Source organism: Takifugu flavidus, chromosome 4 (assembly GCF_003711565.1).
Source record: "Takifugu flavidus isolate HTHZ2018 chromosome 4, ASM371156v2, whole genome shotgun sequence".
NCBI classification, from domain to species: Eukaryota; Metazoa; Chordata; class Actinopteri; order Tetraodontiformes; family Tetraodontidae; genus Takifugu; species Takifugu flavidus.
In genome coordinates, this window is record NC_079523.1 from 83,002 (window position 1) to 109,560 (window position 26,559).

The following is a 26,559-nucleotide window of genomic DNA, read 5'->3' on the forward strand; positions in this document are numbered from 1 at the left end:
ACTGTTTGTGATTCAGCCTTTAACACCAATTGTTCCAATAAACTAACATTTCAAATAAAATGGATTCCGCAGGTGTGTTGAATGAAGAACTTTATTGAAACATCAAACATAAAAATACTTTACAAAGACAGACAAAGAACCAGGAGCCGCTTCAGTTCTGGAAGGTTGTGTGAAGATGAGCTTTGTAGGCTGAGGGAAAAGGCTGCAGTTAGAACTCCAAATGCTGGAATGTTAGTTTTGACTGATTACTCCAGCTCTAGTCACTGTTGACCTCATCGCCCGTCTGTAAACACAATGTCCAATTGTCCCAGTGCGGTCTGGGAGGAACCAAACAGAACCAAGTGTAGGTTAGAAAGGTGGTGGATCCATGCGAAGCTGCCTGAATTTGAAGTGAATTATAGTGAACTTGATTTACTGGGGAAAGAAGCTGGGTCCAAACCAGTGCGAGTTCACTGCTTTTTAAATGTAAGGAGGACAGACGAAAGTAGCCGAGCCAAAGGAAGCAGCCCGGGGCCATGGAGGCGGGCGACCCTAACCCTAACCCAACGGTCAACAGTGAGTCGGGCTGAGAGGAATCGTGACTAAAGCGTTCCAGGATCAAACCTACCCTCTTGATCTTCCCACAGCTTCGCAGCAGCTGCGTTCAAGGGACTTTCATTGTTCGGTTCTGTGGAAAAATCACAACAAAACTTTAAAGCAGGAAGTTGTGAGACAGGCGTACCAGACTCAAGGTGGCCGACATCATAGGGGAGTAAGAGCCGCCAGCCTTGGCTGAAGGCTGCATCAGTATAAAGCCGTTACCTCCCAGCAGACTCTGGATGGACAGCAGGAGGGATCGCACATCGTAGAGCGCCGACCATTTGTCTTCAGGATGTCGAGACAGATGAAACCCTGATCGTCAACGTTGGGGTGGAAGCACGGTGTGATGAACTTCACACGAGGAGCCTGATATGGGTAACCAGCTGGAAACTCCAGAGACAGCCGGTACCAGAGACCATCATAAACCTGAGGAGGGTGGAGGAGACAGGCGCCTCAAACAACCGACGCCACGACAGCTCGTCTTTGTACTCTGAACCACTTTATCCCTTTCAGGGTCATGGGGAGGGAACACAACGGGTGAAGACGCTCCACCCCTGGATGAGTCACCAGTATGGTACCTTGCTCAAGGGTACCTGGGCAGTGCTCTGAAGGTGTTCTGGTACCTCCCCTACTACCAGAACAGGAAGCCTCCGCGTGTCAGCCCAGCTCCATCAGAAGGAGCGACCTACTCCATCAGCACCTCGTTTCACATATTCGCCAGTAGAATTTTGGATCAACTGCTGGAACACGAAACACACACGTAGCACACACGTAGCACACACGTAGCACACAACACACGTAGCACACACACGTAGCACACACGTAGCACACACACACGTAGCACACACACGTAGCACAACACGTAGCACACACACGTAGCACACACACGTAGCACACACAAAACACACACGCTCACCGTTCCTTGAGGACCATTGATGGTGCCAATCCATTTAAAGAGATTATCCGTTTCAGGAAATGCAGAGATACTCTTATCACTGCCAACTGCATCAGAGAAACAGGTTATAGATTAATCACTCACCACACACACAAACACACACACCACACACACAACACACACACACACACACACACACACACACACACACACACACACACACACACACCAACACACAACACACACACACACACACACACACCACACACACACACACACGACTCACCATGAGGGTCATGAGCTCCTGCTGTAACCTGCAGACACACATCAAATCCCATCACACACAGCACTTTACTGCATCTGGCGAGCAATGGGCTCAGCACTGCCCCAGGATTTGAACAGGCAACCTTCTGGTTTTCATGATTTATTACTTTCATCTGAGCCACAATCTGCCCTTCCTCACCTCTCCTCTGCTTCTCCAGCTAGCAAGACACGACATAGCGATGACAACATGAGTCACTGGCATCGTTCGGTTAATGAGCTGGTTGTTTGGCACCGGCAGCAAAGAGAATGTGAGCGTGCTCAGGAAGCTCTCAGTCGGGTCACATCATGCTTTCAGCAGCTGGTAACTTCACTGGGAAGCTCGGCTGACAGCAACTTCTTACGAGAGGAGATGGATGAGACAAGAAGAGTGGCTCACCAGTTGTGCACAGGTACAGACGGCTGTCCGTCAGCTCATGGTACTGATCCATCCCGCCTGTAACCCACGTCTCTGTGCAGGTCTGTCAGAGCGTTTGGTCCACTTACTGTCAGAGTGCGACTCTGCCTCATCAAGTTTGGAGGACAGACAAAAGTTGGAGCGACTGTGGGTTCTCTTCCTGTCGGCATTAGAGAGTTTCTTGTCTGATCTCCAGACAGCATATTCTCTGATTGGACGGTTCCCTCTGACACAGCCAAAGGACAGACGCTCACTGCTCAATACAGGTCAGCAGATGTTTGAAGCTTCCCGCCTGAATGCTTTTAGTGAACTAGAAGTCAAGTGATGTCTGCTAATACCTTCAGTCCTGCCTAGCCCCAGAAAAGCTCCACCAATCAAACCCTAAGCCATGAAGCAACCATATCGCTATACCTGAAATCGAAAGGCGTTCACATCCGATCAACTTCCCACCCGGACTTCGTATTTCCTTACAACACAAAAACCTCGACCGAACCGCCACGTATTGTCCCTGCAGGGTGCACCGATGGCATGGTGGCCGTGGTGGCACGGGTGGCTTCTGCAAAGGTACCATGGCACACTGTTGAGGACTCATCAAGCTCCGATGTTACCCACCACATCACTGTTCTGGAGGCTATGCTGGCTGAGATGCAGCTGAAGGTGAGAAAGAACCAAGGCTCATCAATTCTGGGACCACGTTTTAACCTCTCGTTTTCCCCACAGGTTCCTGTTCCATTCTGGTCGGTTGAGGCGACCCAGCCAGCCTGGGCTGAAGCAGCCGGTGAACACGAAGACCCAGAGGACACGTTGGAGGACCTGATGGAGGTTGAGGTGGTCTCCAACAAGACTGCATGTTTCCAGTCGCCATGCTGTGGCCTCAGCTGCGTTGGCTAGAGGACAACCATGGATTTTACCTCTGTAGTTACACTTTTTAGAAGGGTGGTAGTTTAATGTTAAAAATGTTCTGTCCTCATTTCTTTTGTGAAGTAAATAAATAAATCAGCTGGGTGACTGATTACATATACAATAAATCATGGAAATAAATCACTAAAGCTGAAAGGGACTGTTTGTGATTCAGCCTTTAACACCAATTGTTCCAATAAACTAACATTTCAAATAAAATGGATTCCGCAGGTGTGTTGAATGAAGAACTTTATTGAAACATCAAACATAAAAATACTTTACAAAGACAGACAAAGAACCAGGAGCCGCTTCAGTTCTGGAAGGTTGTGTGAAGATGAGCTTTGTAGGCTGAGGGAAAAGGCTGCAGTTAGAACTCCAAATGCTGGAATGTTAGTTTTGACTGATTACTCCAGCTCTAGTCACTGTTGACCTCATCGCCCGTCTGTAAACACAATGTCCAATTGTCCCAGTGCGGTCTGGGAGGAACCAAACAGAACCAAGTGTAGGTTAGAAAGGTGGTGGATCCATGCGAAGCTGCCTGAATTTGAAGTGAATTATAGTGAACTTGATTTACTGGGGAAAGAAGCTGGGTCCAAACCAGTGCGAGTTCACTGCTTTTTAAATGTAAGGAGGACAGACGAAAGTAGCCGAGCCAAAGGAAGCAGCCCGGGGCCATGGAGGCGGGCGACCCTAACCCTAACCCTAACCCAACGGTCAACAGTGAGTCGGGCTGAGAGGAATCGTGACTAAAGCGTTCCAGGATCAAACCTACCCTCTTGATCTTCCCACAGCTTCGCAGCAGCTGCGTTCAAGGGACTTTCATTGTTCGGTTCTGTGGAAAAATCACAACAAAACTTTAAAGCAGGAAGTTGTGAGACAGGCGTACCAGACTCAAGGTGGCCGACATCATAGGGGAGTAAGAGCCGCCAGCCTTGGCTGAAGGCTGCATCAGTATAAAGCCGTTACCTCCCAGCAGACTCTGGATGGACAGCAGGAGGGATCGCACATCGTAGAGCGCCGACCATTTGTCCTTCAGGATGTCGAGACAGATGAAACCCTGATCGTCAACGTTGGGGTGGAAGCACGGTGTGATGAACTTCACACGAGGAGCCTGATATGGGTAACCAGCTGGAAACTCCAGAGACAGCCGGTACCAGAGACCATCATAAACCTGAGGAGGGTGGAGGAGACAGGCGCCTCAAACAACCGACGCCACGACAGCTCGTCTTTGTACTCTGAACCACTTTATCCCTTTCAGGGTCATGGGGAGGGAACACAACGGGTGAAGACGCTCCACCCCTGGATGAGTCACCAGTATGGTACCTTGCTCAAGGGTACCTGGGCAGTGCTCTGAAGGTGTTCTGGTACCTCCCCTACTACCAGAACAGGAAGCCTCCGCGTGTCAGCCCAGCTCCCATCAGAAGGAGCGACCTACTCCATCAGCACCTCGTTTCACATATTCGCCAGTAGAATTTTGGATCAACTGCTGGAACACGAAACACACACGTAGCACACACGTAGCACACACGTAGCACACACACACGTAGCACACACACACGTAGCACACACGTAGCACACACACGTAGCACACACACACGTAGCACACACACGTAGCACACACACGTAGCACACACACGTAGCACACACAAAACACACACGCTCACCGTTCCTTGAGGACCATTGATGGTGCCAATCCATTTAAAGAGATTATCCGTTTCAGGAAATGCAGAGATACTCTTATCACCTGCCAACTGCATCAGAGAAACAGGTTATATGATTAATAACGCACACACACACACACACACACACACAACACACACACACACAACACACACACACACACCACACACACACACACACACACACACACACAACACACACACACACACACACACACACACACACACACACACACACACACACACACGACTCACCATGAGGGTCATGAGCTCCTGCTGTAACCTGCAGACACACATCAAATCCCATCACACACAGGTCAGGTGGGCCAGAGCCTTTCTACTTCATCCCATTTACTCACCAAACCATTTTATCAGCACACACTTTAACACAATGTTTTTCTAATAAAAAAATGAAGACCCAGATTTTTTAAAAAAAACAACATTTAATTTGGAATTTCCTGCAAATCAAATTGAATGAGTTCAGCCAGAGACGTGTTGACCGTTGTTCCTGCATCTACACGACTCCAACTGTGGTTCCTTCTTCGGTCCTCATAACTCAGCACATCCAACTATAACCAACCATTATAACCAATAACCAACCACTATAACCAATAACCAACCACTATAACCAATAACCAACCACTATAACCAATAACCAGCGAGTTACCTCATCAAGTCCTGGAGTCATTTTACCAACACTGATTTGCTGATTCAAGCAGAGCGAGAAAGATCTCTGGTGTTTCCTTGTTCCCTCTGTGGCTGCTGCCCCACACGCACGTGCACCTTTCACACGTGCACCCTTTTCTGATTTTAGCACCATTTATAATGAACTCAAACATCTGCATTCAAAACCCCCCAAAATGGAAAAAAAAACTGCACTTTTTTTTTTTAAGTAATTTTTGCATTGACACCAGTGGAAATGAACCACACTTTTGGTAAATTCTATTCATACCCTAACCCTAACTAACCCTAACCCAAATAGACTAACCCTAACCAGCCAGCCAAATAGACTAACCCTAATAGACCAACCCTAACCCAAATAGACCAACCCTAACCCTAACTAACACTAACCCAAATAGACTAACCCTAACCAGCCAGCCAAATAGACTAACCCTAATAGACCAACCCTAACCCAAATAGACCAACCCTAACCAGCCGGCCAAATAGACTAACCCTAATAGACCAACCCTAACCAGCCGGCCAAATAGACTAACCCTAATAGACCAACCCTAACCCTAACTAACACTAACCCTAACTAACCCTAACCCTCCTGCTGCTGTTTCCAGAGCTCATTGTAAGTTACTGACTGTAGATGACAAAATATTAAAGGCTAAAAAATAACCAAGACTCGTTTAAAGCAGCTTTCATGAGCCAGTTTCAGCTAAAATGAGACATTTTCCTGATAGTAAAAACTTTCTGACCTCTTTCTTTGGATTGAAAAAAGAAATGTAATTTAATTTACCAATCTTTTACCTGCACATTTAGTTCAACAATCCTCTACAAACCATCATGAAAAAACATTTTAAAGTGTTTAAGCAGCCAAAAGACCAGATTTGTGTCTTTAAACGAAGCTTCGGTAAAGAAATAAAACCAGCTGCAATAAAGAGCTGCGGAGCATCTTTACATTCTGGGATGTCAAATCAAAGCCTGGAGCTCCCCACGGTGACCACAATGACTCGGTAAACCAGCCAGAACCGACGGGACCGGGCCGGACTCACCGTTTGGACACCGAGCCTCTGGCCGCGCTGCCGCCGCTGTCGCTGCCCTTCAGGGCGGCTGTGGAAGAAGCTGCCGCGGGGTCCATGTTCTGGGAGGCCATGGTTGGCGTTCCTGCAAAAACGGAACAAGATAGTGGGTCAGACGGGGAGAATGAAGCAGCGGATCCGCTATTCAAACCCGACCCCAGCGAAATGGGTCGGCTCGGTCCGGTCCGTGAGCGTTTATACGTTCCTCTGCGGCTAAACGGCCTAAACGCTTGGGTCTTAAATTAACAAAGGCACTAACAATGTGGTTCGGTTGCCCCGGGAACAAAGAAAGTTTTTTAATCGAATTACCGAAATATTCCGATTCGTGGCGATCCGCTGTGCAACAATTCTCAGAGAACTTTTGTCCTCAGAATTCAAAATGAAGGAACTCCCGCCCCCAGTTTAAACAGCTACTTCCTCTAACCGCGAGCCAATCAGCGGCCAGCCTTCAAAACCAAACACGCTCCCGCTGACCAATGAAAAGGCGTCAAACGAAGAACGACCAACTTGATTGGACAATCAACAAACACGCAGAAGATAGATAGATAGATAGATAGATAGATAGATAGATAGATAGATAGATAGATAGATAGATAGATAGATAGATAGATGATATCCCGAGTTTACACTGACGGGAAGGTGTCCTCCATTAGTTGTCCTCCTGCTCAACACTAGGTGGCGATAAGCAGAACCGGTTCGACAGTGTTTTTGTCCACTTAGGGAAGAATTTCCAGATGTTCTCATTCTCTCATCTATCATTTCCAGATGTTCTCATTCTCTCATCTATCATTTCCAGATGTTCTCATTCTCTCATCTATCATCTCCAGATGTTCTCGTTCTCTCATCTATCATCTCCAGATGTTCTCATTCTCTCATCTATCATCTCCAGATGCTCTCATTCTCTCGTCTATCATCTCCAGATGTTCTCATTCTCTCATCTATCATCTCCAGATGCTCTCATTCTCTCATCTATCATCTCCAGATGCTCTCATTCTCTCGTCTATCATCTCCAGATGTTCTCATTCTCTCATCTATCATCTCCAGATGCTCTCATTCTCTCATCTATCATCTCCAGATGCTCTCATTCTCTCATCTATCATCTCCAGATGTTATCGTTCTCTCATCTATCATCTCCAGATGTTCTCATTCTCTCATCTATCATCTCCAGATGCTCTCATTCTCTCATCTATCATCTCCAGATGTTCTCATTCTCTCATCTATCATCTCCAGATGTTCTCATTCTCTCATCTATCATCTCCAGATGCTCTCATTCTCTCATCTATCATCTCCAGATGCTCTCATTCTCTCATCTATCATCTCCAGATGTTCTCATTCTCTCATCTATCATCTCCAGATGCTCTCATTCTCTCATCTATCATCTCCAGATGCTCTCGTTCTCTCATCTATCATCTCCAGATGCTCTCGTTCTCTCATCTATCATCTCCAGATGTTCTCGTTCTCTCATCTATCATCTCCAGATGTTCTCGTTCTCTCATCTATCATCTCCAGATGCTCTCATTCTCTCATCTATCATTTCCAGATGTTCTCATTCTCTCATCTATCATCTCCAGATGCTCTCATTCTCTCATCTATCATCTCCAGATGTTCTCATTCTCTCATCTATCATCTCCAGATGTTCTCATTCTCTCATCTATCATCTCCAGATGTTCTCATTCTCTCATCTATCATCTCCAGATGTTCTCATTCTCTCATCTATCATCTCCAGATGCTCTCATTCTCTCATCTATCATCTCCAGATGTTCTCATTCTCTCATCTATCATCTCCAGATGTTCTCATTCTCTCATCTCCAGATGCTCTCATTCTCTCATCTATCATCTCCAGATGTTCTCATTCTCTCATCTATCATTTCCAGATGTTCTCATTCTCTCATCTATCATCTCCAGATGCTCTCATTCTCTCATCTATCATCTCCAGATGCTCTCATTCTCTCATCTATCATCTCCAGATGCTGTCATTTGAAGCCTCCTGTCTGTGTAGATTCTCAGCTGCCAGGTCCTCGTTATCCAATGTAGTTTTCTGTGTCAACCGGACTCTTTTTCGTCTCATGAAGACGTTTCGCCTTCTCTCCAGAAGGCTTCTTCAGTTCTGAACTCACTGGGGACCGAGCTTGAACATATAGCCTTTGTGGACCATTAGCATGCTAATCATCTTTAGCAAAATCTGTTCTGTTTCTTGTTTCTGATGTTTCTCAGTGGCCGTGATGAGTCAAGCCTCCTCTACTCTACTCAGAGAATTCCTTTCTTTAAGTTGTGGCGCTTATAAATTTAAACAAACTTTTATCTAGCTTTTTGCAAATTGCAGGAAGTACTGCTAATGATAATGAGCCTTGATGTGAGAGAAGAATTCTCCCATTCACTATTCACCTCATCAACCACATAACCTTTTGCTTAATGGCTTGAGTTACAGCATTATAATTAAGATTACAAGGATGATTTTCATTTTTATCAACCACACCACCTAAATAAGTAACTGACCTTTTCCACAGGAATGTTGTCATAGTCGAATAAATCACATTCTATGTTTGGAAAAGGTACAGATTTATTGACGTCCCGTCTCAAGCCCGAGAACTCTACAATACATCTAATTGCTTTATTCACCTTATAATTGTTACTTATAAATATTGCTGTGTCATCTGCAAGTTGAAATCATTTAAAGTTTCTGTCTGGGGTTATAACACCTAAAAATGGATAGTTTCTGATATGCGCTGCCATTGTCTGTGCAACTCGCAGAAATAAGAGGACTCACTCTTTAATTCCCCACATAGCATCAAATCTGGGATTGTTACATTTTTTAATTTTACTGAGCCATTGTATGAAGTTTTTACTACTTCCAGAAACCTTTCTCCAGATCCAACAAATTGAATATTTTTGGTCACAAGCTAGTGACTAATAGTGTCAAAGACTTTATAAAAGTCAATAAACCAGATAAATATATCAAATATATAATCATTATAATCAATCATGTCCAATATTATATTTTCCAATGTTTTGATAAGTTCTGCTTGTGCAGTCGTCAGTTCTTTCACTTCATCAGACAGATTTAATTTAACTGTTCATTAATTTGCTAATTCGCTTCCAGCACTGTTCACAATTGTTTGCAACCTTTCCATTCTTTTCTGTTTCCATTCTTTATCTGTGACTATCGGGCTCCTTAAAAACAAAAACGCTTCTATGTTTCAGAGTTTCGTTTAGTTTCCAAAATTTACTATTGGTGAATAAAGATTTTTTCAGGAAATTTTCAGGGGTGTTAGGGTTATTTGGGGCGACTTTTAGGTTTTAATTAATAAGCAGGCTTGTTCGTAGCATTGATTGTATTGTGCTGTCCACTCCGCTCCACCAGGGGGCGCCAACGAGCGAGCAGCTTGTTTGTTCAGCGCCAGAAAACCAGAAAGAACAAATTCAACGACGACGAAGAAGCAGTCGAACGAGAAGTTGTTGTCTCCAAGATGAACGCTCCTCCCGCCTTCGAGTCGTTTCTTTTATTTGAAGGAGAGAAGAAAATCAGTATAAATAAGGACACTAAAGTGCCGAACGCCTGTTTGTTCACGCTGAATAAGGAGGACCACACGCTGGGCAACATCATCCGAGCGTAAGAAGCTAACAAGCTAACAGCAGCTCCTCGTGTCGGTTCAATACATTTAGCAATAAAATCAGTTTGCGGTTTTCTCTTTTGAGGTTCTTTGTTAACTCAGGATGTCAATCGTGTTTTCTAGAACTGGTGTTGGTCAGAGTCTTCGCGACATGAAGATACCCTAGTTATGAACGAATTCCAATGCAAATTTCAGGAAATGTTGGTAATGGATTAGAGAAAGCTCATTCCCTTTGGGCGATGTTCAAGGGATACTTTGATCTTCCAAAGATCACAGGTGATGATCAAAGCCAAGGGGCGACTAGTTTAACATTTAAAAAACACAACTCGGTAATATAGGTGTGCTTGAAATATACGTGAAACCTCAGAGGCGCAAATTTCACAAGAAGTTGTATCGATTAAAAGTTCTTCAACTGACTACGTGGTAGAAGAGTAATATGAAAACTTTAGTTTTACCGTCTTTAATAAAAATCCAATTATTACACTTCTGTTAATCACACAACAAAACAGTCAATGCATTAAAATTCTCATTGTGTCTGCAAGTCAGCTGTTGAAGGATCCTCAAGTTCTGTTTGCTGGGTACAAAGTTCCTCATCCTCTGGAACACAAGATCGTCATCAGAGTCCAGACGACACCTGACTACAGTCCACAGGTGAGAGGACAGGTGGAGACGCCGACGCTGCTGCTGGAACATTGTGTCCTCTTGTGGGACTCGTAACTGTTGCGATGTTTTAACAGGAAGCCTTTACCAACGCCATCACTGACCTGATCAGCGAACTGTCTCTGCTGGAGGAACGTTTCCGCGTCGCCATTAAGGACAAACAGGAAGGGATTGAATGATAGTTGTGTGCCGTGATTGGGTTATTGTTGTAAATAAAGGGATGACACAAATTTGATGTGGTGTTGAGGTGCTTTTGGAAAACATGGTTTTTTTGACCTGTAATTAGTAAAAGCAGAAGACTTGGAGATGTGATCACATGATCAAAGATCCGCCTCCCTCTGAGCCTCCATGGCTCGTTGCATCTTCTCCAGCATCCATGGAGGAACTGAAAATGGCTTCAGCTCATCCATCCTCAGATCTGGACAGTCCCTGTGTGAGCACGCACACTCCTAAATACACCGATCTCACCATCACGAGCAGTCTAAGCTCTCATCAGACTAGACTCGTCACGGGGACCCCCGGGGCCTCATGGTGCCCCCAGCAGGCTTCAACGAGCCAACTACTGGACAGGTGGAGAGCAAGATTGGGCTCAATCTCGGGTTCATTGGACCAGAGAATCTCTTTTTGTAGCCCGTCCAGAAATATGCCTGATAGGGTTGGACTGAGCACGAGAGGCACCTTTTGGTTTGGTTCTTACTTGTTAATGTCAGCCGTGAGACTTAATAGAGGGAGGCGATTGTTTCTTCCAAATCAGCTGACCTGAGCACAGGTAAGGTCAGGTTAGGACCACCTGTAAAGGTGGACGGTCCTCAGTGCTGCAGTCTCATCATAAAGGGTCCGACTACTGATGGCAACACAATATTTCAGTCCTTCGTAATAAACCTGTCTAATATTCTACTCTGACATTCTGGTAGCGAGTATAGACTGATGAGAGAATACTGAGAATTTAAAAATGATAAAAGGCTGCAACAAAAACAGAGTGAACATTGTGCCAGGGCAATGCAGATGTCACTCACTTATACTCATCACTGCGAGACAAGTCCTGAATGTCCTCCTCGATCAGCAGGTAGGCCTGAACATACATGAGGACACAAACACGCCTGAGGACGCTCAGAGATGCACGTCTGCAGCCATAGAACGCACACAGACGTGCACGTTCTACTAACTCGGCTGCTTTAATTTGCTCAGTACAAAGTTCTATTCAATATAATATAAATGCAAAGTTCTATTCAATATAATATAAATGCAAAGTTCTATTCAATATAATATAAATGCAAAGTTCTATTCAATATAATATAAATGCAGTTATATTCAAGATAATAGAAATGTATTGAATAGAAACTTGTTTTCTTCAATACAAGAAAATAACAAGCAAAAACCTGCTAACTGCAAAATGAATCCAGAGATGCACAATATTCCCAAAGGTATTTGGCCACCTGCCTTGACTCACCTATGAACTTCAGTACCATCCCATCCCATCCCATCCTAACCCTAACCCATCCCATCCCATCCTAACCCTAACCCATCCCATCTTAACCCATCCCATCCTAACCCATCTTAACCCATCCCATCCCATCCTAACCCATCCCAACCCATCCCATCTTAACCCATCCCATCCTAACCCATCCCATCCCATCCCATCCTAACCCATCCCATCCTAACCCATCCCATCCTAACCCATCCCAACCCATCCCATCTTAACCCATCCCATCCCATCCTAACCCATCCCATCCTAACCCATCCCATCCCATCCTAACCCATCCCATCCTAACCCACAGGGTCCGATATGCTGTCGGCCCACCTTCTGCAGCTATTACAGCTTCAACCCTTCTGGGAAGGCTGTCCACAAGGTTGTGGAGTGTTTATAGGAATTTTCCACCATTCTTCCATTGGTGAGGTGACACACTGATGTTGGTGGAGACCCTGGCTCTCAGTCTCCGCTCTATTTCATCCCAAAGGTGTTAGGGTTAGGGTAGGTTAGGGTTAGGGTGGGTTAGGGTTGGTTAGGGTTAGGGTTAGGGTTGGGGTTAGGGTTGGTTAGGGTTAGGGTTGGTTAGGGTTAGGGTTGGTTAGGGTGGGTTAGGGTTAGGGTTGGTTAGGGTTAGGGTTGGTTAGGGTGGGTTAGGGTTGGTTAGGGTTAGGGTGACACCTGATTCTGATCATTTGGAAGGGTGGCCAAATACTTTTGGCAATATAGTGCATCTGTGACCAGCAGACATCCTGTTTCCAAGGTCCATAGAGACCTTTTCCTGAAGCGCACCAGAGTTATTGGGCAGAGGGAAACGGGCCGGAGACGGCGTGGACTCACCATCTTCCCTCCGGTCGCTCTCATGTGGTGGCGCTCTGCCAGCCACTGCTTATCCTTCGCATCTGCAGCATACTGCACATGTTCACACCACGGTCAAACACACACTTTCTGGGGTTAGAACTGAATGAGATGCTGCCGCAGCGCTCACATGCTGTGTGTGTGTGTGTGTGTGTGTGTGTGTGTGTGTGTGTGTGTGTGTTCACCTTAAACAGGTCTGCATGTTTGATGTAGATGCGTCCTCTGGTCCCACCCATGCCAAGAGCCCTGTCACACAGACACGTCCACTATTAGAGTATAACACACTATTTTATTTAAAGTGAGCATTTGTTCATAATTTAGCAGCTTTTAAAAGGTGATTTACTGTCAAGTGAAAACATTTTACAACATTCTAACAATAGAGAAGTAAAAGTGAGTCAAAAATCCAGATTTTATGGACACCTGAACATTTAACCTCTACCGACACATAATAAAAGGGTTCCAGCCATAATCACATTCAACACTCCAGAATCAACTTTTCACCTGCTGACCCTGCTGACCCTAACCCTGCTGACCCTAACTCTGCTGACACCCTGACCCTAACCCTGCTGACCCTGCTGACCCTAACCCTGCTGACCCTGCTGACCCTAACCCTGCTGACCCTACCCTGCTGACACCCTGACCCTAACCCTAACCCTGCTGACACCCTGACCCTAACCCTGCTGACCCTAACCCTGCTGACCCTAACCCTGCTGACCCTAACTCTGCTGACACCCTGACCCTAACCCTGCTGACCCTGACCCTGCTGACCCTAACCCTGCTGACACCCTGACCCTAACCCTGCTGACCCTGACCCTGCTGACCCTAACCCTGCTGACCCTAACCCTGCTGACCCTAACTCTGCTGACACCCTGACCCTAACCCTAACCCTGCTGACCCTGACCCTGCTGACCCTAACCCTGCTGACCCTAACTCTGCTGACACCCTGACCCTAACCCTGCTGACCTTGACCCTGCTGACCCTAACCCTGACGACCCTAACCCTGCTGACCCTAACCCTAACCCTGCTGACCCTAACCTGCTGACCCTAACTCTGCTGACACCCTGACCCTGCTGACCCTAACCCTGCTGACCCTAACCCTGCTGACCCTAACTCTGCTGACACCCTAACCCTGCTGACCCTAACCCTGCTGACCCTAACCCTGACGACCCTAACCCTGACGACCCTAACCCTGCTGACCCTAACCCTGACCCTGCTGACCCTAACTCTGCTGACCCTGACGACCCTAACCCTGACGACCCTAACCCTGCTGACCCTAACCCTAAACCTAAACCTAACCCTAACCCTACCCCTCTAACTCTAACCCTAACCCTAACCCCTGTGGAGGCTAACCCTAACCCTAACCCTAATAATATTAAAATGTTACAAAGAGTCTGAAGGCAACATCTAGGTGCTCTTCTTTAATAAATTAGTAAAAATGTGTAAAATCCTGTGTTCACTTTTCTGAAGTTGATCCTCCCGTGCTCATCATACGAGCTTTTCCACACTTTGGAGCTAAAATGTTGCTAAAATGTGACTAAAGATGGAAATGTTCTCTGAAACAACCTTCATGTGGACCATGAAGGTGACTGATTGGATGGTTGGATGATTTTACTCATGAAGAAAAGTCAAAATAATGGTCAGAAGCAGGAAAAATCAACAATCCCAATGATCAGTCATGATTATTATTGAACATTGATGTGATCGACTCACTTGTTGGCTCTGGAACCGAGAACAAAGGTGCTTCCATCGATTAGTCTGGATGGGTCCCACTGAAAACACACACACGCACGCACGCACGCACGCACACACACACACACGCACAAACACACACACACACACACGTTTGGAACCCTTTCCCCAGCACCCTAAACCACCTGACGTATGAAACGTGTCCTCTGGTCCTCACAACACAACACAACACAACACATCAACACACACTCAGCTTGTGTTCCAATGCCAACATACTGACGGGAGCTCGAGCTGCACGCACACACACTGACAACACACCAGTGGACAGGCTGTTTGCACGATACAGGTGAACAACAGTGAGCTGTAGCACACCACGTCAGCCGACTCACCTTTGGTCCTTCTCGCTTGATTGGATCAGCCTTGACTTTCACTCTGAAGCGACAGCAGTCAGATGACGACAATATACTGGAATCCTGGCGACTGCACGACAATGTCAGCTACTCACTGAGTGGGGGGGCCGTGGGGTCGGTCCGAAGAGGTGGCACTGGTACCCGGACGAGTCCTCCTCTAAAGACAAATCCACCAGGTCACACCACAAACCTTCTGTCACTGAACACTAAGTAGACATTAGTTAACCTTTCAGAATATCTGCCCATGTTTCAGAGGACAGCCTTCACCCATTCACCCATGACCCTTCACCCATGACCCTTCACCCATGACCTGACACAAGGCATCATGGGTGACGGCCCACTGAGTGCTTCGACTGTCCCTTCAGCAGCCTTGACACATGTCAGCACCTGTGATAACCCTAACCCTCTAACCCTAACCCCCTAACCCTCTAACCCTAACCCTAACCCTACCCTCTAACCCTAACCCCCTAACCCTAACCTTAACCCTCTAACCCTAACCCTCTAATCCTAACCTTAACCCTAACCCTCTAACCCTAACCCCCTAACCCTAACCCTAACCCTCTAACCCTAACCTCTAACCCTAACCCTCTAACCCTAACCCTCTAACCCTAACCCTCTAACCCTAACCTTAACTCTCTAACCCTAACCCTCTAACCCTAACCTTAACTCTCTAACCCTAACCCTAACCTTAACCCTAACCCTCTAACCCCAACCCTCTAACCCTAACCCCCTAACCTTAACCCTCTAACCCTAACCCTAACCTTAACTCTCTAACCCTACCCTCTAACCCTAACCTTAACTCTCTAACCCTAACCCTCTAACCCTAACCTTAACCCTCTAACCCTAACCCTCAACCTCTAACCCACTAACCCTAACCCACTAACCCTAACCCTCTAACCCTAACCTTAACTCTCTAAGCCTAACCCTAACCCTCTAACCCTAACCCTCTAACCCTAACCTTAACCTCTAACCCTAACCCTCGAACCCTAACCCTCTACCCTAACCTTAACCCTCTAACCCTAACCCTCAACCTCTAACCCACTAACCCTAACCCACTAACCCTAACCCTCTAACCCTAACCTTAACTCTCTAACCCTAACCCTAACCCTCTAACCCTAACCCTCTAACCCTAACCCTCTAACCCTAACCTTAACTCTCTAACCCTAACCCTAACCCTCTAACCCTAACCTTAACTCTCTAACCCTAACCCTAACCCTCTAACCCTAACCTTAACCCTCTAACCCTAACCCTCAACCTCTAACCCACTAACCCTAACCCTCTAACCCTAACCTTAACTCTCTAACCCTAACCTAACCCTCTAACCCTAACCCCCTAACCCTAACCTTAACTCTCTAACCCTAACCTTAACTCTCTAACCCTAACCCTAACCCTAACCCTCTAACCCTAACCTTAACCCTCTAACCCTAACCCCCTAACCCTAACCCAGCAGGCGAGGGGCTGCTGTTACCTTCTTGATGATGGGACTTCCACTCTGGATGTAGTCCTCATCAGCTGGCCTCATCCTCTTAGAATACACAGCGGACCAGGTCAAAACAAGGATTCCTGGTGTTCTGGATGTTCTCACCGGTCCTGTCTTACCTTAATAAGCTCAGATCCCATCCTCTTCACCTCCCCTTCAGGAAACAGCTGTTTGGCCTGTTAATGACACCAGACTTATTAAACCTACGACCACTCTCGCTATAAGAAGCTCAAACATTTCACAGATATTCTGCCGTTGCCATTGGTAATACGACCCAACGTGTGGCGGCCCTGGTTCTGACCCTCTGATCCTCTGACCCTCTGATCCTCTGACCCTGACCCTCTGATCCTCTGACCCTCTGATCCTCTGACCCTCTGATCCTCTGACCCTCTGACCCTCTGACCCTCTGACCCTCTGATCCCCTGACCCTCTGACCCTCTGACCCTCTGATCCTCTGACCCTCTGATCCTCTGATCCTCTGACCCTCTGATCCTCTGACCCTGTGTGTTTTCCAGCTGACCTCCTCCTCCCCTCCTGCTCCTCCTCCTCCCTCCTCCTCTGAAGTTGTGAAGAGCAGCACAAACCTTCTCCCGTCCTAAAACTGCTTGTGTACCTGAGAACCTGAGAAGCCACCTGTAGACAGGAGAAGCCACCTGTATGTCCGTCCACAGGTGGATTCTCTCGGTACTTTTGGGTCGCATGATAACGAGAAGCAATCTTACATGTTCTAGAACATTTCTGCAGGCCTCTTTGATCAGCTGATCAGTTTGAACATCATCGCCGACATTCTCCTTCACATTTTCTGCTGCTTTCTCAAAAAACTGCAAAGAAACAGCAAGATGACATTAAACATCACAAAGACACTCAGGAAGTTCGTTTCCAAGCATTTTGATCTTCGAGTTGTAAAGATTTGGACCACGTGAGATTGGATGAGCAGGCATGTGGAGAACCAGTGGACTAACGCTTCGCTCCACTGACCTGATGGTACTTTCGGAACACAGCCATGATGTCATCGTTGAAACTGGGCTGTAGAACTGCTCTGAGCAGGTCCATGGAAACCTGAGGGTCGGTGTAACTACAGACAAGGACAAGGACACCCGTCAGTGTGCACGGTCGACAGACAGACAGGAAGTCAAACTTTAGTCTGGAGGTCTCCGACCAGGAGAAACAGAGGGATGGAAGCAGTACCTGACGGCCATGTGGGACCGCCGTCCTCGTCTGTGAATCTGTCTGTGCTTGATCATCAGGTTCCATGGGTTCTACAGGCACACAAAAACACACACAACAGACATGACTTAACTTGGGGACACGGACCAGAACCAGTGGCATGTCCTTCAGGACCAGCTAACCCTGTATTGAGGTTCTGAACACACAGTTGGGTCTGGTAGAGTCAGCGTTTAGATCATCTCAGCACTAACCCTAACCCTAACCCTCCAGACAGTGGACTGGGTTCTATTCTGGTTCTTCTGGACTTCAGTGCTGCCTCTGATACTGTTGATCAGATCTTCCCACCACAGAAACTGGAGCAGCACATGCAATAAAAGTGGTTCAGATCAGATTTAACCAGTCCCATTTAGGTTGAGTTAAAGACTGCACAAGTGATCCAACCAACCCTTAACTGTCCCTAACCCTTAACTGTCCCTAACCCTAACCCTTAACTGTCCCTGACCCTAACCCTTAACTGTCCCTAACCCTAACCCTTAACTGTCCCTGACCCTAACCCTTAACTGTCCCTGACCCTAACCCTTAACTGTCCTAACCCTAACCCTTAACTGTCCCTAACCCTAACCCTTAACTGTCCCTGACCCTTAACTGTCCCTAACCCTAACCCTAACTGTCCCTAACCCTAACCCTTATCTGTCCCTAACCTAACCCTCAACTGTCCCTAACCCTTAACTGTCCCTGACCCTAACCCTTAACTGTCCCTAACCCTAACCTCAACTGTCCCTAACCCTAACCCTTAACTGTCCTAACCCTAACCCTCAACTGTCCCTAACCCTAACCCTTATCTGTCCCTGACCCTAACCCTTAACTGTCCCTGACCCTAACCCTTAACTGTCCCTAACCCTAACCCTTATCTGTCCCTAACCCTAACCCTTAACTGTCCCTGACCCTAACCCTTACTGTCCCTAACCCTAACCCTTAACTGTCCTGACCCTAACCCTTAACTGTCCCTAACCCTTATCTGTCCCTAACCCTAACCCTTAACTGTCCCTAACCCTACCCTTAACTGTCCCTGACCCTAACCCTTAACTGTCCCTAACCCTAACCCTTAACTGTCCCTAACCCTAACCCTTAACTGTCCCTAACCTTAACTGTCCCTAACCCTAACCCTCAACTGTCCCTGACCCTAACCCTTAACTGTCCCTAACCCTAACCCTTAACTGTCCCTGACCCTAACCCTTAACTGTCCCTAACCCTAACCCTCAACTGTCCCTGTCCCTAACCCTTATCTGTCCCTAACCCTAACCCTCAACTGTCCCTGACCCTAACCCTTAACTGTCCCTGACCCTAACCCTCAACTGTCCCTAACCCTAACCTTAACTGTCCCTAACCCTAACCTTAACTGTCCCTGACCCTTAACTGTCCCTAACCCTAACCCTCAACTGTCCCTAACCCTAACCCTTATCTGTCCCTAACCCTAACCCTCAACTGTCCCTAACCCTTAACTGTCCCTGACCCTAACCCTTATCTGTCCCTAACCCTAACCCTTATCTGTCCCTAACCCTAACCCTTAACTGTCCCTAACCCTAACCCTTAACTGTCCCTAACCCTAACCCTTAACTGTCCCTGACCCTAACCCTTAACTGTCCCTGACCCTAACCCTTACTGTCCCTGACCCTAACCCTTAACTGTCCCTAACCCTAACCCTTAACTGTCCCTAACCCTAACCCTTAACGGTCCCTGACCCTAACCCTTAACGGTCCCTGACCCTAACCCTTAACTGTCCCTGACCCTAACCCTTAACTGTCCCTGACCCTAACCCTAACTGTCCCTAACCCTAACTGTCCCTAACCCTAACCCTCAACTGTCCCTGTCCCTAACCCTTAACTGTTCCTAACCCTAACCCAGTGGCGGGGGGGGGGGGGGGGGGGGGGCATGATCTACGTTTTCAGTTTCAGCCTCACAAAAGACCTTTGGAAGATTTGACAAAAGACAAACAAAGCAGAAAAGGGAAAATTTGGAGGAGAAAGAACAACAGCTGCCTACAATGACTGATGAGGTCACTGATGAGGTCACTGATGTGACTTTACCAGGGAAGAGCGAGATCTGGATGGGGGGCCTTGGCCCCGCCCCCTTCTAATTATTAATTATTAATTAATCTTTTTGACAGTTGCAGCAGCCACAATAAAACTGATTAAACAGAGAAAAACTGCAACATTCTCATGTCATGTTGGGAGGTTTGCTGTTCATATGAGGACATTCAGAGCCGTTAGCCACACATCTCTCTCTCACACACACACGCACGCACGCACGCACGCACGCACGCACGCACGCACACACGCACACACACACACACACACAACACACACACACACACACCACACACACACACACACGTCCCCAGAAATCTCAAGTCTGGGGATAAATGGAAGGTTAAATCCAGGGTTAGGGTAGTTAGGGTAGATAGGATAGATAGGGTAGTTAGGATAGTTAGGGTAGTTGGGGTAGATAGGATAGTTAGGGTAGATAGGGTAGATATGATAGTTAGGGTAGTTAGGATAGTTAGGGTAGTTGGGGTAGATAGGATAGTTAGGGTAGATAAGATAGATAGGGTAGTAGGATAGTTAGGGTAGTTGGGGTAGATAGGATAGTTAGGGTAGATAGGATAGATAGGATAGATAGGGTAGATAGGATAGTAAGGGTAGATAAGATAGATATGATAGTTAGGGTAGTTAGGATAGTTGGGGTATCTGGGGTAGATAGGATAGTTAGGATAGATAAGATAGTTAGGGTAGATAGGATAGTTAGGGTAGTTGGGGTAGTTATGATAGTTAGGGTAGATAAGATAGATAGGGTAGTTAGGATAGTTAGGGTAGATAGGATAGTTAGGGTAGATAGGATAGTTAGGGTAGTTAGGATAGATAGGATAGTTAGGGTAGTTAGGATATATAAGATAGATAGGATAGTTAGGGTAGATAAGATAGATAGGGTAGTTAGGATAGTTAGGGTAGATAGGGTAGTTAGGATAGATAGGATAGTTAGGGTAGTTAGGATATATAAGATAGATAGGATAGTTAGGGTAGATAGGATAGTTAGGGTAGTTAAGATAGATAGGATAGTTAGGGTAGATAAGATAGATAGGATAGTTAGGGTAGTTAGGATAGTTAGGTAGTTAGGATAGTTAGGGTAGACAGGCTAGTTAGGGTAGATAAGATAGATAGGATAGTTAGAGTAGATAGGATAGTTAGGGTAGTTATGATAGTTAGGGTAGTTAGGATAGTTAGGGTAGTTAGGATAGTTAGGGTAGATAAGATATATAGGATAGTTAGAGTAGATAGGATAGTTAGGGTAGTTAGGGTAGATAGGATAGTTAGGGTAGTTAGGATAGTTAGGGTAGATAAGATAGTTAGGGTAGTTATGATAGTTAGGGTAGTTAGGATAGTTAGGGTAGTTATGATAGTTAGGGTAGATAGGCTAGTTAGGGTAGATAAGATAGATAGGATAGTTAGAGTAGATAGGATAGTTAGGGTAGTTATGATAGTTAGGGTAGTTAGGATAGTTATGATAGTTAGGGTAGTTATGATAGTTAGGATAGATAGGATAGTTAGGGTAGTTAGGATAGTTAGGGTAGTTATGATAGTTAGGGTAGACAGGCTAGTTAGGGTAGATAAGATAGATAGGATAGTTAGAGTAGATAGGATAGTTAGGGTAGTTATGATAGTTAGGGTAGTTAGGATAGTTAGGGTAGTTAGGATAGTTAGGGTAGATAAGATAGATAGGATAGTTAGAGTAGATAGGATAGTTAGGGTAGTTATGATAATTAGGATAGTTAGGGTAGATAGGCTAGTTAGGGTAGTTAGGGTAGATAAGATAGATAGGATAGTTAGAGTAGATAGGATAGTTAGGATAGTTAGGGTAGTTGGGGTAGATAGGATAGTTAGGCTAGATAGGGTAGTTAGGATAGTTAGGGTAGTTAGGGTAGTTATGATAGTTAGGGTAGATAGGATAGTTAGGTAGTTAGGGTAGATAAGATAGATAGGATAGTTAGAGTAGATAGGATAGTTAGGGTAGTTATGATAGTTAGGGTAGTTAGGATAGATAGGGTAGATAGGATAGTTAGGATAGTAAGGGTAGATAAGATAGATAGGATAGTTAGAGTAGATAGGATAGTTAGGGTAGTTATGATAATTAGGATAGTTAGGGTAGATAGGCTAGTTAGGGTAGATAAGATAGATAGGATAGTTAGAGTAGATAGGATAGTTAGGGTAGTTAGGGTAGATAGGATAGATAGGATAGATAGGATAGTTAGGATAGTTAGGGTAGTTAGGGTAGTTGGGGTAGTTATGATAGTTAGGGTAGACAGGCTAGTTAGGGTAGATAAGATAGGATAGTTAGAGTAGATAGGATAGTTAGGGTAGTTATGATAGTTAGGGTAGTTAGGATAGTTAGGGTAGTTATGATAGGTAGGGTAGATAGGCTAGTTAGGGTAGATAAGATAGATAGGATAGTTAGAGTAGATAGGATAGTTAGGGTAGTTATGATAGTTAGGGTAGTTATGATAATTAGGGTAGATAGGGTAGTTAGGATAGTTAGGGTAGATTTGTTCTCCAGGGGTGCGACTGTCTGGACTGACGCGAAGCAAGTGAACAAAACAATGAGGAACAAAGATCCTCTGAAACTCGGCTGATCACAGATTTAAAATAAGAACCAAAAGTCTTTTTAGATGAACTCGAGACAGTTGCTGCATGTTTGCATCTCATACCAAGTTGGGCTCCCTCTGATTGGAACCGTCCTTGTCCAGAGAGTCTCCCTCAGTCCGCTCGGCTCCCATCTTGATGCACCCGAGCTAACCGTGAGCTAACCGTGCTAGCCTATGCTAGCAGCACAGAACCGTGCAGCAAAGTAAAGGTAACAAACGGCAAAAGGGTGAGGGGTGGCCCAGACGCCAACACGACCCGATTTAAGAATTAAGTGTGTTTCTGGAATCACTTTTATGAATAATCGACATAAAATGGTCGTAATCCGCTGTTTCAGGAAGTCACAAAGCGACTTGTTCCGCCTGCGTATTTGAATGGAACAATCGTCATTACTTCCGGTCGTTCTCTTCAAAATAAAAAAAAAAACATTTGAGAATCAAATCAGAGAGGAGAGGAGAGGAGAGGAGAGGAGGGGAGAGGAGAGGAGAGGAGAGGAGAGGAGAGGAGAGGAGAGGAGAGGAGAGGAGGGGAGAGGAGAGGAGAGGAGAGGAGAGGAGAGCGGAGGGAGGGAGGGGAGGGGAGAGGAGAGAGGAGAGGAGAGGAGGAGGGGAGGGGAGGGAGAGAGGAGAGGAGGAGAGGGAGGGGAGAGGAGGAGACGGAGAGGGAGACGAGAGGAGGAGGGGAGAGGAGGGGAGAGGAGAGGAGGAGAGGGGAGGGGAGGGGGAGGAGGGAGAGGAGAGGGAGGGGCGGGGAGGAGGGGAGGGGAGGGGAGGGGAGAGGAGAGGAGGAGAGGAGGGGAGAGGAGAGGAGGAGGGGGGGGGAGGGGAGGGGAGGAGGAGGGAGAGGAGGGGAGAGAGGAGAGGAGGAGGGGAGGGGAGAGGAGAGGAGGAGAGGGGAGGGGAGGGGAGGAGGGGAGGAGAGGAGAGGGAGGGGAGGGGAGGAGGGGAGGGGAGGGAGGGGAGAGGAGAGGAGGAGAGGAGGGGAGAGGAGAGGAGGAGGGGAGAGGAGGAGGGGAGGGGAGGGGAGGGGAGGGGAGGAGGAGAGGAGAGGAGGGAGGAGAGGAGAGGAGGAGGGGAGGGGAGAGGAGAGGAGAGGAGAGGAGAGGAGAGGAGGGGAGGGGAGAGGAGGGGAGAGGAGGGGAGAGGGGAGGAATAATCTTAAAAGTCTCCTTTTAAGTCCTCTTCCAACAGGGGTCGGAGCTTGAATATCAATTGTAAACGTGTGTATTAAAGAACACTCAGGTAAACACATTAAGTTCTAAAACTTCTACACATTTTTCCATGGTTGTCAAACTTATGTCCACAGAACATGCAAGAAAACATTTCCATGTTTTTAGCTTCACCCTGTCTCCTGCGCTCTGTGTCAATAAAAATGTCCTCTTGTCTCATTATTATTGTCCTCTGTCCTCTCTAAATGTCCTCTTGTCTCATTATTATTGTCCTCTTGTCCTCTCTAAATGTCTCTTGTCTCATTATTATGTCCTCTTGTCCTCTCTAAATGTCCTCTTGTCTCATTATTATTGTCCTCTTGTCCTCTCTAAATGTCCTCTGTCTCATTATTATTGTCCTCTTGTCCTCTCTAAATGTCCTCTTGTCTCATTATAATTGTCCTCTTGTCCTCTCTAAATGTCCTCTTGTCTCATTATTATTGTCCTCTTGTCCTCTCTAAATGTCCTCTTGTCTCATTATTATTGTCCTCTTGTCCTCTCTAAATGTCCTCTTGTCTCATTATTATTGTCCTCTTGTCCTCTCTAAATGTCCTCTTGTCTCATTATTATTGTCCTTCCTGGTGTGATTTACATCAGTGACTATTTCCAACTTTTATTTTTGTCCATGTTTTCATTAGAATTTGTCCGTGTTGCTTGAACCCTATTATGGTGACACCAAAACTCACCTTCCTCCGGTTCTTATGAACACGGTAGATGAGGGGCTACTAAAGTCTAGGTTAGGGGTTAGAGGTCAGAGGTTAGAGGTCAGAGGTCTACAGAGACAATGCAGTTGCCAGTGAAGCACATGCAGATGTTCTGTTGCTTGTTCTGTGGACATGGAAGCCAAATGATTCCAATGAGTCCAGGCAGCAGCTCAGGCTGCAGGGTGTGTGTCTGCATGTAAACAGTCATCACTGTGGTGTGTGTGAGGACAGGAAAGGTGTGTTCCAGACACCTTTCATCTATAAGTTCAGGATTCACAAAAAGGAAACTACAAACACTCATTTTTTCAGTCTGTCTTCTTTGATGTGTGACAACAAACATGATCCCTAAATTATAACCATGTCCTGGTGTTCCAGAAGTGCAGTACTTTCTGTTGTGTTGTAGATGTCAGCATCTAATCTTTGATGGAACGTGTGTCTCACCTGGTGAAGGGGCGGAGCCTCAGGATGCAGCAGGTTCAACATGAGCGCTTTGTCGTGCAACATCTGGGAGCAGCAGCAGCAGCAGCAGCAGCACATGAAGGTGAGTCTCTCTCCAAGTATCAGCGTTTAGTATTTAAAGGGCCTGATCATCATGGACGGGCGGGCGGGCGGGCGGGCGGGCGGACGGACGGGCGGGCGCTATTAGGGTGTCACAGCTGTAGGTGTGTTATTAAAACACACAAATATGCAAGAAAGAAAAAAGAAAGTGTTCCTATAGAAATGGCAGTAGTCCAGGGTTAGACAGACACTGATGAAGGCGTGTAAATATATATATTATATAATAATAATATGCTTTCAACATAAATCATGTGGACGTGTTCCAAGGTGTGCAGACTCCTCCAGGAGGGGGGCCTAACCCTAACCCTTGTCTCCTCACACAGGTTGTACGATGAGTTCCACCTTCTCTCCATCATCGTTCATGAGCTTGAATCTCTCTAATGCTGCCGTCCGCTGTGAGGCCCCCCCCACCCCATTCCTACTGCACCCCACCTGTATGGACTCCTGTAAAGGTCCCCTGAGGGGGCCAGGCTCTGGGCTCCTGCCCTACGTGTCTCCGTTCCAGCACCACAGACCTTTCAGTCTGTGTGAATGTCCTTTTGAACCAGCGTTAATCCAAAAACGGAATGAGCGTGAGCGTCAGAGGGTCCGCTGTGTGAACCAGGGCTACACCAAACTCAGGAGCCACCTCCCAGCCCAGAACCAGGACAAGAGGCTCAGTAAGGTGGAGACTTTGCGAGCTGCCATTCGTTACATAAAGTACCTGCAAGGTCTGGTGGACGTGGAAAATCCCACTCTCACCAGCTTGTCTACTGGGACAGATGTTGGACGGGGGTCTCAGAACTCTTCTTCTGCTCCAGAATCTGGGAGCTCATCCAATGGATAGACATTGGGGGTTTACGGGGGTACGCTGAGCTCTCCGAGACCGGACAGGAAACTGCTGACAGGAAATGGCTGTTAGTATTAGCACTGTAGCGGAGTTAGCTCATAATATCTACTAAATCTGTGGAAATACCGGGAAAGGTGCAGTGTTTATTTACACACGAACACCAGGGGGCGACACTGAGAAGAGTACTGGGACTAACGTCACGAACCGAAGAGGAGTTGATGGACTGTTGTCAGCCATGATTTCCCTTGAACATGTCTTGATATTGTGCTCATGTCATCCAGCCGAGTCCAAGGCTTTGACCAGTAGGGGCAGCATAGCGCCACAGTGGGTAGGGTTAGAGGGTCAGGGTTAGGGTTAGATCCTCACGTCGTTCTGGGTTCTGGATTAAACAACCCTGAGGTCAAGTTTTCCTCGGAATTTCAACATTCTCCCCGTGTCTCTGTGACTTTTGTCCATGTCCCGAGGCTTCGATGTCCAAAGACAAGCAGTCGGTGGAATTTGAGACTCTAATTTAGGTTGGGACTGAGAATGTGTCTCACCTAATATCATCATATGTTCTGGGGTTGATGCTGCTTAACACTGTTTTCTGGAGGTTATGCAAATATCCTTGGATTGAATTACTGCAGGATCTGGACAGAACTGTGATCTTTGTCCAGGTCCTGGATCCTCTGACTCCAGCTTAATCTGCTCCTTCGTGTTCTTGAAGGT

At 46.5% G+C, this 26,559-nt stretch overlaps 4 protein-coding genes, 1 long non-coding RNA gene and 1 pseudogene across 5 annotated transcripts; 2 read left to right on the forward strand and 4 right to left on the reverse strand.

Annotated features, from left to right (window-relative positions):
- Window positions 1-73: 73 nt before the first annotated feature.
- LOC130524871 (ubiquitin-conjugating enzyme E2 C-like) lies at window positions 74-1,973 on the reverse strand (annotated as a pseudogene).
- Window positions 1,902-3,241, forward strand: zgc:109913 (regulator of G-protein signaling 9-binding protein). Its single transcript, XM_057029630.1, has 4 exons — window positions 1,902-2,187; window positions 2,255-2,458; window positions 2,707-2,849; window positions 2,913-3,241. The coding sequence occupies exons 1-4, from the start codon at window positions 1,986-1,988 to the stop codon at window positions 3,081-3,083; spliced, it is 720 nt and encodes a 239-aa protein (XP_056885610.1). The 5' UTR covers window positions 1,902-1,985; the 3' UTR covers window positions 3,084-3,241.
- Window positions 3,242-3,324: 83 nt separating this feature from the next.
- ube2c (ubiquitin-conjugating enzyme E2C) lies at window positions 3,325-6,974 on the reverse strand. The gene is made up of 7 exons (XM_057029628.1): window positions 6,826-6,974; window positions 6,490-6,601; window positions 5,027-5,054; window positions 4,757-4,843; window positions 4,059-4,263; window positions 3,865-3,924; window positions 3,325-3,440 (listed from the first exon to the last, which is right to left on the reverse strand). Exons 2-7 carry the CDS (start codon window positions 6,588-6,590, stop codon window positions 3,403-3,405), a joined length of 519 nt encoding a protein of 172 aa, XP_056885608.1. The 5' UTR covers window positions 6,591-6,601; window positions 6,826-6,974; the 3' UTR covers window positions 3,325-3,402.
- LOC130523974 (uncharacterized) lies at window positions 5,061-6,475 on the reverse strand. Its single transcript, XR_008950052.1, has 3 exons — window positions 6,016-6,475; window positions 5,381-5,884; window positions 5,061-5,340 (listed from the first exon to the last, which is right to left on the reverse strand). It is a non-coding gene; the product is annotated as an uncharacterized LOC130523974 (long non-coding RNA).
- A 2,927-nt stretch (window positions 6,975-9,901) lies between the features above and the next one.
- Window positions 9,902-11,017, forward strand: polr2j (RNA polymerase II subunit J). The gene is made up of 3 exons (XM_057029629.1): window positions 9,902-10,126; window positions 10,670-10,778; window positions 10,865-11,017. Exons 1-3 carry the CDS (start codon window positions 9,984-9,986, stop codon window positions 10,964-10,966), a joined length of 354 nt encoding a protein of 117 aa, XP_056885609.1. The 5' UTR covers window positions 9,902-9,983; the 3' UTR covers window positions 10,967-11,017.
- On the reverse strand, window positions 10,572-22,936 carry LOC130523965 (deoxynucleotidyltransferase terminal-interacting protein 1). The gene is made up of 13 exons (XM_057029619.1): window positions 22,619-22,936; window positions 17,881-17,951; window positions 17,671-17,767; window positions 17,415-17,513; window positions 16,812-16,868; window positions 16,681-16,737; window positions 15,308-15,369; window positions 15,192-15,234; window positions 14,824-14,882; window positions 13,299-13,359; window positions 13,096-13,167; window positions 11,804-11,859; window positions 10,572-11,216 (listed from the first exon to the last, which is right to left on the reverse strand). Exons 1-13 carry the CDS (start codon window positions 22,685-22,687, stop codon window positions 11,108-11,110), a joined length of 912 nt encoding a protein of 303 aa, XP_056885599.1. The 5' UTR covers window positions 22,688-22,936; the 3' UTR covers window positions 10,572-11,107.
- Window positions 22,937-26,559: the final 3,623 nt, after the last annotated feature.

Bases quoted from the DNA above. Each gene is read 5' to 3' on its own strand.
- zgc:109913 (XM_057029630.1), top strand. From the start codon at position 1,986: ATGAGTCACTGGCATCGTTCGGTTAATGAGCTGGTTGTTTGGCACCGG. The intron at 2,188-2,254 runs GTACAGACGGCT...GTCTCTGTGCAG, and splicing joins GGCTCACCAGTTGTGCACAG to GTCTGTCAGAGCGTTTGGTC. The intron at 2,459-2,706 runs GTCAGCAGATGT...TTGTCCCTGCAG, and splicing joins ACGCTCACTGCTCAATACAG to GGTGCACCGATGGCATGGTG.
- ube2c (XM_057029628.1), bottom strand. From the start codon at position 6,590: ATGGCCTCCCAGAACATGGACCCCGCGGCAGCTTCTTCCACAGCCGCC. The intron at 4,844-5,026 runs GTGAGTCGTGTG...TCTCTGATGCAG, and splicing joins AGGAGCTCATGACCCTCATG to TTGGCAGGTGATAAGAGTAT. The intron at 4,264-4,756 runs GTGAGCGTGTGT...CACCCTCCTCAG, and splicing joins TCAATGGTCCTCAAGGAACG to GTTTATGATGGTCTCTGGTA.
- polr2j (XM_057029629.1), top strand. From the start codon at position 9,984: ATGAACGCTCCTCCCGCCTTCGAGTCGTTTCTTTTATTTGAAGGAGAG. The intron at 10,127-10,669 runs GTAAGAAGCTAA...TGTGTCTGCAAG, and splicing joins CTGGGCAACATCATCCGAGC to TCAGCTGTTGAAGGATCCTC. The intron at 10,779-10,864 runs GTGAGAGGACAG...ATGTTTTAACAG, and splicing joins CACCTGACTACAGTCCACAG to GAAGCCTTTACCAACGCCAT.
- LOC130523965 (XM_057029619.1), bottom strand. From the start codon at position 22,687: ATGGGAGCCGAGCGGACTGAGGGAGACTCTCTGGACAAGGACGGTTCC. The intron at 17,952-22,618 runs GTATGAGATGCA...GTGTGCCTGTAG, and splicing joins ATCAGAGGGAGCCCAACTTG to AACCCATGGAACCTGATGAT. The intron at 15,370-16,680 runs GTAACAGCAGCC...ATTTGTCTTTAG, and splicing joins GAAGTCCCATCATCAAGAAG to AGGAGGACTCGTCCGGGTAC.